This window comes from Notechis scutatus, chromosome 2, assembly GCF_049901735.1.
Source record: "Notechis scutatus isolate UNSWTSFEM ecotype Mainland chromosome 2, rNotScu1.2, whole genome shotgun sequence".
Lineage (NCBI taxonomy): Eukaryota > Metazoa > Chordata > Lepidosauria > Squamata > Elapidae > Notechis > Notechis scutatus.
In genome coordinates, this window is record NC_142010.1 from 228,880,883 (window position 1) to 228,894,565 (window position 13,683).

General features: G+C 32.6%; 1 protein-coding gene across 13 annotated transcripts in view; it reads left to right on the forward strand.

The window, feature by feature from the left end:
* Positions 1-13,683, forward strand: part of MEF2C (myocyte enhancer factor 2C) — a 199,734-nt gene that overhangs the window by 84,018 nt on the left and 102,033 nt on the right. For 11 of the 13 annotated variants that reach the window (XM_087958202.1, XM_026672222.2, XM_026672275.2 and 8 more), the window contains one exon: positions 2,527-2,720. In XM_087958202.1, coding sequence (XP_087814328.1) covers positions 2,667-2,720 — 54 coding nt within the window. In that variant the 5' untranslated portion in view covers positions 2,527-2,666. Of the gene's footprint in view, positions 1-216; positions 601-2,526; positions 2,721-13,683 lie in introns of those variants that run through there. The other 2 variants (XM_026672255.2, XM_087958200.1) reach the window with 2 other exon arrangements.

Genomic DNA, 13,683 nt, shown 5'->3' on the forward strand with positions numbered 1-13,683 from the left:
CTCCCTAGTAGGTTTATGTTTGCTGGTTCCAAGAGGTATTTGTGATACTATTTTTAGAATATTTTATATAGTTGCTGAATACTTAACGTTCCTGACACCGGACTGTTTCTATTTTTCTTTTTCTTTCTGAAAGCTAGATATGAAATGTGGAACTGATAGTTGTGTGGGAGGGGCTAACCATGCTGCTGTTTTACCCAGCTCTGCTCACAAGTTCTTGCAGACAAGAGTGTCAGCATTCAGTGATTTCCCGTTCTCCCCCTATTCCTCCCTCCTCCACCCAGTCCCCAGCCCATGGTTTTTCTCATGCAGGCTTCAGACTCTGGATGTGTAAAGCAACTCTCATCCTGGCTAACTGTCACCACTTCTTTAATCTGCCCACTCTGACCTTCCACCCTCAACAGAATAAGAGCTTAGGCAGACATAGGGCTGTAAGCCAATAGTGCCTCTGGCTCCACGTGAGTGAATGAAAGGAAAGGAAATTGTCCCATATGCATTTGCTCTGGATTACTCTATGGGTTGTCTATGTGGTGGAGAAAGCCTGTTAAACTTCTTTGGGTTCATCTTGTACATGAAAATTACCTGGCTTTTTAAAAAACAGAGGTAAGAATCACTATTTGGTATGGATGGGAGTTCTGGAGGGAGAGAAAGGCTAAGGGGGTGCTCCCAAGAAAAAGTCCAGTCAAAAACAAATAAACATGCTACTGTAACTGCCAATAACTCTAAGGGACTATGACATGTGCAAATTTATATGATATGCAATACAGTTTTAGAGAGCTTGTTTGAATTCTACTCTATTTCTGGATTATTATGAATAGATCAAGCTGCATCAGTTAAAATTGTAGAACTGTACAAATGAAACTGTTTCACTGACACATAGGCTGATTTGGATAGTTAAGAAAACATCAATTCTTCAGTTTTTAATGCTACAAAGTAATAGTGCCAGCAATTATATTATGAAAACATTTTAAATATAATGCTGATTTGCAGTACAACAGTACACATTTATACCTATAAGTAAGCCCAATGAATTCCAAGGGATTTATTCTCTGAAATGTATATTTAAAATTGCATCTTCAGAGTGTATAGAATGTGGAATTTCTGTGAAAGTAACACATGTTCCCTTCAATTTCTGTTTTAAAAGTCCAATATCTTTCCACTGAGAAAAAGAGGAGAAAAGGGGATATCAAAATAAGAATCAGCTTTATTGCATGAAAACAGTACATTGATAAATCATTGCTTTTTATTTTTACATAATTGTTCAGGTTTCTTGTGAGAAAAACCAGTGTCGAATTAACCAGAAAAGGCTTAGTCTGCACATTTATATGCTTTTAATTAATAAATAATTTTGTTATACCAGAATTGTGTATAAAATATTAAGGCTTCAATGCTACATGCTCACTCACGTAAAAAAAATCTGACTAATAGGAATAGGATTTTACTGTGATATATATGAATATGGAAAAGCTGGTTTCTCCAATTTATGTTAAAATCTTTTCATGACATTTGCAGCCAACTTTTAGGATTACAAAAAGCAACTGAGAGATTTCTGTCTTTAGCTTTTATGTAATTTGCATTATATTTTTATCTATAGTGAAACTGCATTGGTTTTAAATTCACAAATATATCTTTTATTTTTAGTTTATGTTTTGCAGTGGGTTGGATTAATATTGTCGCTTCTAGCATTTTTGTGGAGGAATAAAAGTGCTGCCATGTGTTTGTGGATTTTTGGTGCAATTATGACTTTTTACAATGTGGTTTTTGTTTGTTCATTTGTAGTGTGTAGGATTTGGTACACGGAATATACAGTATCAAACAACTGTTCTATATATTGTATTTCCTGTAGATGGAGATATATACAAATATATTTAGGGAATATATATGTACTAAACTATGATAGAAGGATGAATATTTTTTTCTTTTGAAATCTTTTAAAATGCAAGATAATTTTAAAAGATTTAAGAATCAGTTGACATTTCCCATATATCAAATAAAACATTAATAAAATAATGGTCCAGCCTATTTGCATAATAAGAAGCATTATTATATCTTCTGTTTTCATTCAAAAGTGAATTAGCTTGATTACTTAGCTTGCATAGGTATGGAAGGCTTCATTAACTCTCTGATTCAGGTAATTTTTCATATTTCTGACGATGAATTACAGAACAGAAAAGTATGCATCAATGAAATGTAGGAGAGCATTTACTTTAATTGTTATAGTGATGCCTTAAAAGGATTCTCCAACATTTACACTTTCAATCTCGTCTTGTATGCATGAATGTTCTAAATAATTGACTGTAGAACTAGAGTGCCAAAGGTATTTAAGAAAAACCTTGACAACCCATCTGTCAGTAATTAATAATAATAATGCCGAACCATTCTTGACTTCATTTCTAATGTAATTGCTTATTTAGCAGTTCTACATGCTAAATGCATTCAGGCCACTTGATAAAATACCACAACTAATCAAGTTCTATTGAGATTTTGTCTGAGGAACTTAACTATTCACTTCTTTTGTATACTTGGCAGGAACGGATGCAGGGGTCTGTGAATTGAATTGTGTAAGTGCTGAAGAAGGAGTCTTGGTTTGAGGAAACAGGAAAGAGGAAGGAAAGAGAAAAAGAAAATACAGAAGTGTAGGAACGAACGAAAGAAGAAAAACGGGGACTATGGGGAGAAAAAAGATTCAGATCACGAGGATAATGGATGAACGTAACAGGCAGGTGAGTTGAAATTTGAAAATCCAGTATCATCAGATCTTATAAAGGCTGTAATTGTCACACCTGCATTGCATCAATGGGACATAATAATGGATCCTAATATGTGTTTCATGTATAGAGTTTTCTATTGAACTATTAACATACATACATATTTGTAAAAACAATTATTCTGGGAATTCCTTTTCTCATGAAATAATTGATATCTAATTCAATATTTTTTATTAAAGTAAAACACATTTCATTTTATCATCCATAAAACTGCTTAGTATCTTAATTTGGATTAATCCAGTGATCAAAATAATTCATATCTCTTACCATTTTTTAAATGAACTGATTTTTGAAATGGCTCATATTGGGTAGTTATATTGTTTAATATATGTTTTGTAATGTAAAACGTAACATGATGGCATTTTGAGGACTTGCTCAAATTGTTATTCTTATTTAAAAATTACTTTTATAAAATATGAGAGTTCTCGAGATAAAATGTCAATACAGTAACCCTATACAGAAATTGCTTCTGGAAAAATTAAATCATTGTTGTTTAAAATTAAAGCTGAAATTGTTTTCTATGAATGTATAAAAACAAAGAAACAAACATTAAAAGTCAACACATATATCCAGGCATCCAAAAAAAAAGTTTAAAATGTGCCAACCAGAACAGATGTGACTCCATGAATCTTCAAATAGGTTATGGATGCATGCTACATCTTGGCCTTAGATTAGGTTTTGAAAATGGGAACATGTTCCATTTAACTCATTTTAATTGATTATGCAGATGAAGAGGCTTATGGGTAATTGTTTCTATTCGAGCCACAGACAGGATTTCTAAGTATTATTACTCCTGTTTTCATAGCTAGATCATTAAGAAGACTTCATCTTATATTATTCCTTTGAGATCCCTCTGCTGTCCTTAGATTCCAATGCAACCACGGTATCCATAATTAGCAAGCAGGTTTTTGCCTGTATCCCTCTTGCTGATCGGTTGCATGCTTCTTATAAATATGATGCAATGTATGAATAAATTATAGTTCTGATTTTCAAGTGAGTCTTGTGAAAAAAAATTGAAAACACTGCAATTACAAGCATAACTTGACCTCTTCATGGCAGAAAATCAAGTTTCAAATAAAGGCAACAGTGATCATACTTGATAGATTCATTCAAAGTCTTCCTTCTAGATTACTTATTGTTCTGGGAAAAAATCAAAAAGCAATAGTTTTGTCAGAGGCAAAGCCTCTTTTAATTGTTTATTGTTTTGAATTTAATTTAAAAATAAAATAGAGGCTAGCAGCTTTAAGAATATAGACCTTGGTAATTTTTTCCATAATCCTTTTAACCATTTTCTTTAAAATTATGTCAAAATAAATTTAAAAGTGGAGGAAATTTAAAAGTCTACTTATTTTTTAAGGAAATAAAGTTTATTCATATATCAGATCTTTTAGGCAGACTTGGCAATATTTTCAGATGGTATATTTTAAGAATAGGTATTTTCTGCTTTTGTTGAAAAAACTATATATTCAAAATACGGATACTGTAGGATTTAGTCAAGAAATGTTTGACTAAAATATTATCAAAAAATCAGAATGCTGTGTTTAATAAATATCAGTGACCACAGCTAAGTCTTGCCGATTTCAGGACAGATGTAAGTCACTGCATTTTAAATCAGTTAAATTTAAAAGAGGTTAACATTAGCTCAATTATGCAAAATGTTCTGGAGAGTTAAAGGCCATTATATTTAATTATATTAATTATTTTTCTATCATTTCATTGGAAATGATCTCTCTCGTCTTATTCTTTGTTGAAATGCTTGCACAATACTTTTTGGCACAATTGATAGAGATAAATTCTGTTGTTGAATTGGTTTTTGAAAATGCTTAGACTTACTCTGAATAATCCATTTAAGTTTCATGAGCAGGCAACTTTTTATGTCCTATTAGTTTTGCTATTTCTTAGAAAATAAAATTAAATGTTGATTCATAATTATTATAATAGTGAATGGATTAAATCAAGAGTTGGAAGAAGTTAAATTATATGATTAAATTATATGTTTTTATTAGAAACTCTATGCATCTGAATATATTTTCTAGAAGGAAATACAGAATAGTATGTAAACCAGAGCTGGAGCTTTCAACAGGCTCAGTAGAAATCTTTGTTTCTCCAGTAGAGAATTTCTGCTGGAGTCAAGGAACTGTCTTTTAACAGAGGCAAATCTGGATCCCACCTATCATTGTTGTAAGATGTAAGAGTGCATATTAAACTTATATATACTATGTATCTCTTTCAAAAATATTAACAATTTTAGAATAGTGTAGAACCCAATTCCTGATGAAATTGGAGAATTTAGGTTAGTCATAGCTACTTTTTTTTCTTCTGATTTCAGTGGGATTTTGTGAGAACTTTCTTTAAATACATAACTTTCTTTAGTTGCATAGTTTAGTTGCATAGTTTTTTATTTAATAGATGAGGATTTTCATATACTTGTATTGGGGACTTGCTTGAGTTAAAAATAATGAGTATGGAAGGGATCAAATTAACATTGTGTTTTCAGTAACTTTCATTTGCATAAGAAAATATACATAGGACATGATTGTTTTAAAATTAGGATTAGTTCTGCGGGAAATATAGGATGGCTTAATTTTCTTTTCTGAAACATAATTTGGTTGAATGCATCTATAATATTATTACATTGATATTGGTAGACAAAGATTTAGAATTTGTTCCTTTCGTTTTTGGCTCCTACTTGCAATCTAAAAAAGGAGATAGTGCTTTCTGTAACAAAAGGATTATGAATTGCAGTGCATTTATATGTTTTTTTTTCATGATAAAATACTAATTGAGCATTTTGCTGTTTCTGCTGTAGTCTATCAAAGCACAAGTGCATAACATCACAAGGCATGAAAATCTTTCAGACTATTTGTAAACATCTACAATTTTTATCATCCATAATTTAACATCTTCCATTCAATATTTTAATACTTTTTCTTTCTTATGCATGTTAAATTTGGTTTGACCAGTTTTTAAATAGAATCTGAGATCTTAAGATTTTCAGGGTATTTCAAGAATCATGTGCTCGCTGAATTTTTTTTAGTCATGCTAAAAATAGCTTATAAACTTTTGAAATCTATTAGTTATAGCAGCCAGTGCAAAAGCTGTTATAAAAAAGCAGAGTAATTCCAAGGAAGAAGTGTAAAAATCGAAATGAATTAATCCCCAACTTCATGCTGTGTTTGCACTTTCCTGCAAAATGAGTTTCCTCTATGAATATCCAAATTCCTTTTTGTAAAATTTCTTGTTTAATATTGTTTCCCATTATAAAATGGAGTTAAATAATAGCATTCATTAATTATTACCATTAGTACAACTAAATACATTATGAAATACAGTAAGATTTACTTTCAATAGTTAAGAAGCCTGCTCTTCCATCATTATCACCAAAAGTAGAAATGTACGAAATTAATATACTAAAATGACAGAATCAGTGGGTTTCATAATCCTGTTGTTAAGGGTCAAATGCCATGCAAATAATATGCCATTCTTTTAAGAAATAATGTCATGCTAAAATAGAAGTAAGTTAAGGGGAAAAGTGTAAAACATAGTTTCTGAAATTCTTAATAATAGCTCTTAATCATGTGACTTGAGAAGAAGGATGAGGAGTAGGTTAAACTAGATAAGGGAACAAAATTGGGAAACACTGCCCAAATACAGTACATAGGAATGTACTGGTTAATTTTTTTTAGCATTTTTTCTTTTTCATCTTGATCTTTCTTTTGCCAGCTTTTTTACCTACAGTGAACTTGTTTCTATTCTGCTGTGTTTCAGAGAATTAATGTGCTGATGAATAGAGAGAATAGCAATCTGTTTATAGGATTTATTTACAATATTCTGTTGGAAAAAAAATTACGAGCTTTGATTATTTCAGTTAACAAAATAGGTCCACGTAATGTACAAAATCTACACTAACAGTATGTGATAGCAAGTAATAAAATAAATAAAAGAATTGTGTGTTTGTGTGTGCACACTATAAAACTGTAATTGTGCATGCACAAAAGAGTAATATCAGTTGTGAATTATTGGTTAGGAAAAAGCCTCTTGTTTTTTTTTTTTTTTCCTGCCATAACTGCCTTACGCTTTTTATGCACAACAATAATGCACACAAAAATAGTAAGCAGAGTAGACAAAGTATTTTATGTAAAACGTTTTACTTCTTTGAAAGTGGGCCACTGAATTCACTCCAGGTATTGTACCTTTATTCTGCCTTCCTTCTTTCTTTGGGATGCTCAAAATATCAAGCCTAAAAATTTTGTTCTGCCACTTGAATATCTCTGGCTGTCTATATTCCTGGACCAGAGTTTGGCACTGTAGCACCCATGGGTGCTATAGTGACCGTGATACCACTAGATGGCATACATTGTCTGTATATGATTGGGTGGGGGGCTGTGCTTCTTTAAAAACGCACGTTTAAAATGGCCAAAATTCCATCCAAAAAGCCAAATTCCACAAGATCCCTTTCTGATTTTTTTAATTCAAATTGTTTCATTCTTGCATCTCCAATGTTGCAAGACATGCAGCAACTGCCAGCTTCCTGAAAAGATTATTAATTTTTTTGGAGACTAAAAAAACAAAAATCCTGCCAGTCTTTCTCTATCTCTCTAGTGTGTACAGATATAGATATAATGAGCTGTGTGACAACACATAAATGCTGTCAATAGATAAATAAAACTTAGCATTTGGAACTATAAATTGCCATTATATAATCACAGCTTAGTCTTAATATAAATTTATATTTACTTTTTTCCCCTCAATATTGCTGCATTATGAAGTGAAGAAAAAAGGGTCAGCATCACTCTTGCTGAAATCTCGAGTCTTTTTTTTTAAATTCAAGACTGATGTATGAGTCCTTTCTTTGTGGATAAGAAATGTTGAGAGAACTTCTGGTATCTTTGTTTTAATTTTCCAAATAAATCCAGAATTTTCTTTAAAAATTACCAAGCTAGTGGCATACCTGTTTAAAAAGTATGCTGCTAAAATAATGCTATGTTTGCTGGATTTAAAGGAGGTATAATAACCTTGCCGGACCTAGATTTTCAGCAGCTTTGGGACACCTTTGTGTATTAGCTTCATAAGCATAAGTTCTTTAGTGTTTCAGAACTATCAGATTTTTGGTTTTGGACCACAATATATTAAAATATATTATTAAAATAGAAATGGTAGAAGTGATAGTGGTGATGATAGTGCAATGAAACAATGAAAAACAACATTAGGTGAAATATTTTAATCTTTATCACTTTATGGTGTAGATATGGTTAGCAGACATTCTGATCACTTTCTGATATTCTGATACTTGAATACAGCTCATCAGTCTGGAACCCGCATTATGTATCTGATACTAATACTGTTGAGAGAGTTTAGAAATATTTTACAAGAAGAGTTATCCACTCCTCTACTCATTGCAGAATACCTTATGCCACCAGACTCGAAATTCTAGACCTAGAAAACTAGAACTATGCCGCCTTCGGTCTGTTCTAAGTATAGTATATAAAATTATATATTGCAATGTCCTACCTGTCAATGAATACTTCAGCTTCAACCATAACAATACAAGAGCACACAATAGATACAAACTCAAGGTTAACCACACCAAACTTGATTGCAGGAAATACGACTTCAGCAACAGTGTGGTCAATGTCTGGAATACTCTACCTGACTCTGTGGTTTCTTCCCCAAACTCCCAAAACCTTAGACTTTAACCTTAGACTGTCTACCATTGACCTCACCCCTTTCCTAAGAGGTTTGTAGGGGGCGTGCATAAGCGCACCAATGTGCCTACCGTCCCTGTCCTATTGTTTCTTTTTATTTTTCTTATATGTATCCATTTCATGTACTCATAACTGTCTATACTTATACCTGTAATCTTATAATCGCTTGACAAAATAAATAAATAAATAAAATCATGTAAAATAAGATTAAAACAGATTTTTAAATGTTTCTCTAAGTTAAAAGAGAGAGGAGATATATATATAAATTCATACTTGTTATGGTTTAGGACTTCTTGGAACATGGAATTGTGGATGATTAATTCAAAGATTTATGAATTGATTCTAGTACCTCTGATACCTGACAGTAGAAAGGCATAGAATTAAAACATTAAGATTCAGGTGTGTGTGGAATACATCTAAAGAAAAATATTATCTATATTTTGACCCATATACAGGGTGCTGTATGTAAAAAAAAGTTTCCCCCAAGCATGTCTCATAATACAATAAAACACTCACCCCCAAAAACCACATTCTAAAAATCAGGCATATGATTGGAAAGGGAAGAATATTGAAAGAGATTAGCAACTACAAGAAGTGGTAGGTAAAGAGGGGTATAATATAATCTTTTTGCCAGCTGATTCTTCTTGGAACCTAAGCAAATGCAAATATCATATTTTAATACATTAAAAAATGCAAGGATGGGCCCATGCATTGATCCGAATGATTACAGTGCTTTGATGGCACAGAACAAATAACTCTGGGATAGATATAGACAAGTTACTGCAGTTTCATTTTAGCTCCAGTGAAGTAATAAAACCTGAATGAATCATGACAGGCTTGCTGTATGAATTTTATTGAGGCTTGGATGTCCTATGATACTGGCAGCATTGCTGAGGTGTCATATAAGATGTCTGCTTCGAGAGGTATCTTTAGAGCCAGGGCAGAAAATTCTCTTATTCCCTTGCTCAGCATTCTACAAGAGAAATACAGCCAGAAACAGTGTTAATCAGTAGGTTCCTGACACACTCTTTCCTAAATGATAAAACAATATCAGGCCTGTGGCTGACTTAATTAATCATATCCCATTGGCCACAGTGAGAGAGATTAAAAACAAAAAGACTCTCTCAATGTGTCTTTGCTTGGATTCTCTCCTTTCTCAACTGTACAGAATTGAGTTCATGAGTTGATTAATTTGCTGCATGGTCATTTTAGCTTTAATTTCAGTGGCTAACAAATCCAACATCTGTCAGGCTTATCCAGGAAATGGAGGAGGAACCATACTTGTTGCTCTTCTTGTCTGTTTTTGCTTTAAAAAAGAAAACCCTCCCATTGTAGACAACAAGATAATGTTAGAACTAAAAAAGAATCTGATTTTTTTCCCTTAAGTTTGTGAATATGGATTCACTGGATCTATCCTTCCTGATCAAGCCTTCTCTTTTGTTTTTAGTCAGAATTTTATTTATCGTAATATTCTCTGACCTAAAGGCTGTAATTTTTTTTTTAAGTGAGGGGGAAAAAATTATCTGAAGGCCCAGAATAAATATGATGTTCAGTTGCTTATCTAAAACTTTAATCTCTCTCCATTTGGGAGAGGTTATTCCAATTCATTCTACAATTCCTGTGATTTTCCTCCCCCCCCTAAACACACACAATTTACAGATATCTGTTTCCAATATTATGTGCATTATTTCAAAATAGAAACATCATTTTTTCTGTTAACCCTAGTTCTGCTTCAGTATAGTGAAACACGAGGTTTTGAAATTAAACTAAAAGGAAAACAAGGTATTTATAATGACAAAAACCAAAACAATTCTCTGGCTTTTATTTATTGTATTTAGAAAATGCATAATTCTTGCAAATTTAGTATAGGACTGAATGCTATATACTATACTGACTTTAGCTGCTGTATTTGGTTGATTAATTTTCTTCATACAATCAACAAAATATTTTTAACAACATTGAAAAGATGGTTCCAAATGAGGCACACATTTTCATTATTTTAAATAAAAAATCTAGAAATCTGGGCAATGCCACTTTTAAAACATGTTAATGTACCTTCAAAAATAGGGACATATTCAATTATATATATGAGCAATCTAAAATTAAAGGATTATCTCTTAGCAGTGGTTGATTGTTATAATTTGAAACAAATTCAAGCTCATTAATAAATCTGATATATATGCTTTTGGTTTTAATAATAAACACGTACACTTACATCATTAGAAATTAAAATTGTAAAATTTCATAAGTGTAGTATCTTGCAAGTTAAATAGAAGACTGTAAAACAAGATGCAGCATGTGGCTCTCCAGATGTGGCTAGGCTACAACTTCTAGGGACCCACCCAGCATGCTAATAGTGAAGGATTCTGAAAGTAATAGTTAAACAACATGAAATTATCAAGCCGCTTATATCAGCACATTTGCTCATTCACACACACATGCAAGGAGCCAGAAGGCTTTGTATACAGATACAACAATCTCATTTTTTTCCACTGTCAGTTTACTGTCACAAATTATGCTGTCTGTATTCTTACATATGAAAATTCATGAAAGTAAAATATATACACATTTCCGTATTTTATAAAAAATATACTTTTTCTCTTCATACTTGAAATAAGTAAGATGAGAATTGTAACTTGTTTTTTCTTCCTCAAACATAATTTTTAGGAAAAAAATCTTAATAGTAGTATTCCATTGCACAGTTGAGATGGAAATGTTTTCAAATATATGATTCTAGTATTTCTTTGTTCATGCCTATATTCGAACAACAATGATAGTTCAAGATAAATATATGGAAAATTTAAGACATGCTTAAGAAGAAGAAAAAAACCCTGGACTTTTAATTGTTAGAAATTTGCACATCTTAATTAATGCCTAATGAAGCCAAATTCTAAAAGCTTTCCTTAAGGTGTAGAAATTTTGTTTGTTGAAAAAAAAGGGGGGGTGCTAATTGATACCAGGATCCAGGGGCTCCTTGACTGATAAACTGTATTGAAGCATAATTTTAGAATAAATTATTTATATAGATTACATTGCTCTTCATTCTCAGTACAAATAGGAATGTAAACAGCAAACCATGTCAATGAGTTGTCAAAGACTAGAACAAGCAAGCCAAAGAAACAGTTATGTCTGTCTTTTAAGGATTCGTTTGGAAGGCCCTCAGGGAATAAGAGCTGGAGGTGGGAAGCAAAACTAAAGTCATTGTGTGGAGGAAGAAGTTGCACTCTTCCTGTTTTGACAGGAAATGGAGACAAATGTGCTTCCTGACCATTTGCTCGGTAGGGAATGAAATATTCTCTGACCTTTACCTCATGAACATTTTAGCTTTGTTTTAACTAGTAAACATGTTTTCAACCCAAACATGTATTTATATTTGCCAAAGTGTCTTAGGCATTTTGTGGCTAAAGTATAGTCTTATTGTTTCTTACAATGCATCAGACAAATTCTTCTGCACTATCGTCTAACATTCAGCAGGGTATAGTTTGTTGCAGTAAGAAAGTTTTCTCATATGATTCTCAAAAATATCCACAATGTTTACATAAGGGATAACAGAATACAGTGCAGAGAGTGAAACAGAACAAGAGCTGATCAAGGATATTCCTGTCAGCAAGTAAAGTACTGAACTGCCATTCTGAGGAAGCCCATCTATCCAACTTGCAAAAGAATAAAATTGTTTTCAGATGTGTTCAAGAAAGGGGATGCTAAATATTGACAAGTCATAAAGTCATTTACAATGCCAATTTATATACTGAGTTTTCTTTTTGTTTGCTATTCTTAAAGCAAATCTGCTTACAAAATAGACAATCCTATATTTGAAGTGCAAGATCTGTGGTATTAAAAGTATTACAGTAAAACTGCAGTTTGATTACCTCTCTTCTTCATTACTAGACTTCTATTGTTGTAGCAAAAAAAAAAAGGGAGGGGGGGTTCATGATTCTCCAGAAAGCTATGTTTTCTTTTATTCTGCTTCCCAATCCTCAACCCAGTTCAATAGCATATTTAGATTTAAGTATGTTCAATCCCTCTGAAGTTCATGATATTCAATCATCTTAATACTTCAGAACTTTTTTCCCCTTGCTTAAGAATGGATGGGGGTAGTTCACATTAGAGCCACAACTTGAAAGCATCTGTATTGCACCCCCTTTTTAGCCAGTTGTGGATCAGCATGCTTTGTCAAGGACAATGGTTCCCTTTTCAGTTTCTTTCAGTCCTGCCTTGTCCCTGTAAATTATATTGAAGAATTATAAGAGACATAGCAGGAGGGTGATGGAGTGTCCTTAGCTGCTCTTTTTAAAGGTCCTTTCATTCAGTGGGTCCTATCTGATCATGATACAAAAGAAGATTTGTCAGGGGAAAACCGTCCAATGATGCTTCAGCTTATCACTGCTACTGTGTAATCAAAAAATTGGATGTAAGAAAATCTTTGTTCAGACGTGATTTGAAACACACAAATAGTAAAGAGAAGAGAGAAAAGGAGATTTAGCTTGGAGATTTTTACTACAAGAAAACTGTTGACAGTTTTGCATGGAAGCTAATTGTACCTAAGTACTGTACTTAGATCAGTGGCCCCCAACCTCTTGGGCACCAGGGACTGGTTCTGTAGAGAGAGGTTTTTCTGTGGACCTCAGGGGGCATGGTTTCATGTGCTGCCTTCATCCAATGGTGGGACATTGCTTGTTTGCATGACTAGAATTTCTGGCATGCTGCAGTCTGGTGCCAGTCCATAGACCAGGGGTTGGGGTTCCCTGCTCTAGATTCTTTTCTAGAAAAGATATGCAGAAGCCCTAAAAATTCTGGGCTGGAAAATGGAAAGAATATAAGAATTATAAATAGTTTTGGGAGGATATTTTATTTTTGATAGACATGTTGAATCCAGATGGTTATGACTAAAAAAATCTGATTAACTTCAGTGGGAGCAACAAACTCAGTTTTATTGAAGATTTTCAAAAATATGACAATTTTTAAAATGTCAGCTATAATTAGCATTAAACATGTCTATTATTTCTACATGGTGTATTTGTATTTGTTGTATTTCCATTTCTATGTACAGTGGAATAATGGAAGACTATAGCAATATGAGGTTTTCTAGATATGTTAACATTAAATAATTATTGAGAACAATTTTGATTAGGATTTCTAGAAAATACCAGGATAAAGAAAATTAAATAATAGCTCCAGTTTGTATGGTGAAATAAAAGGGTCACAGCAAGTCT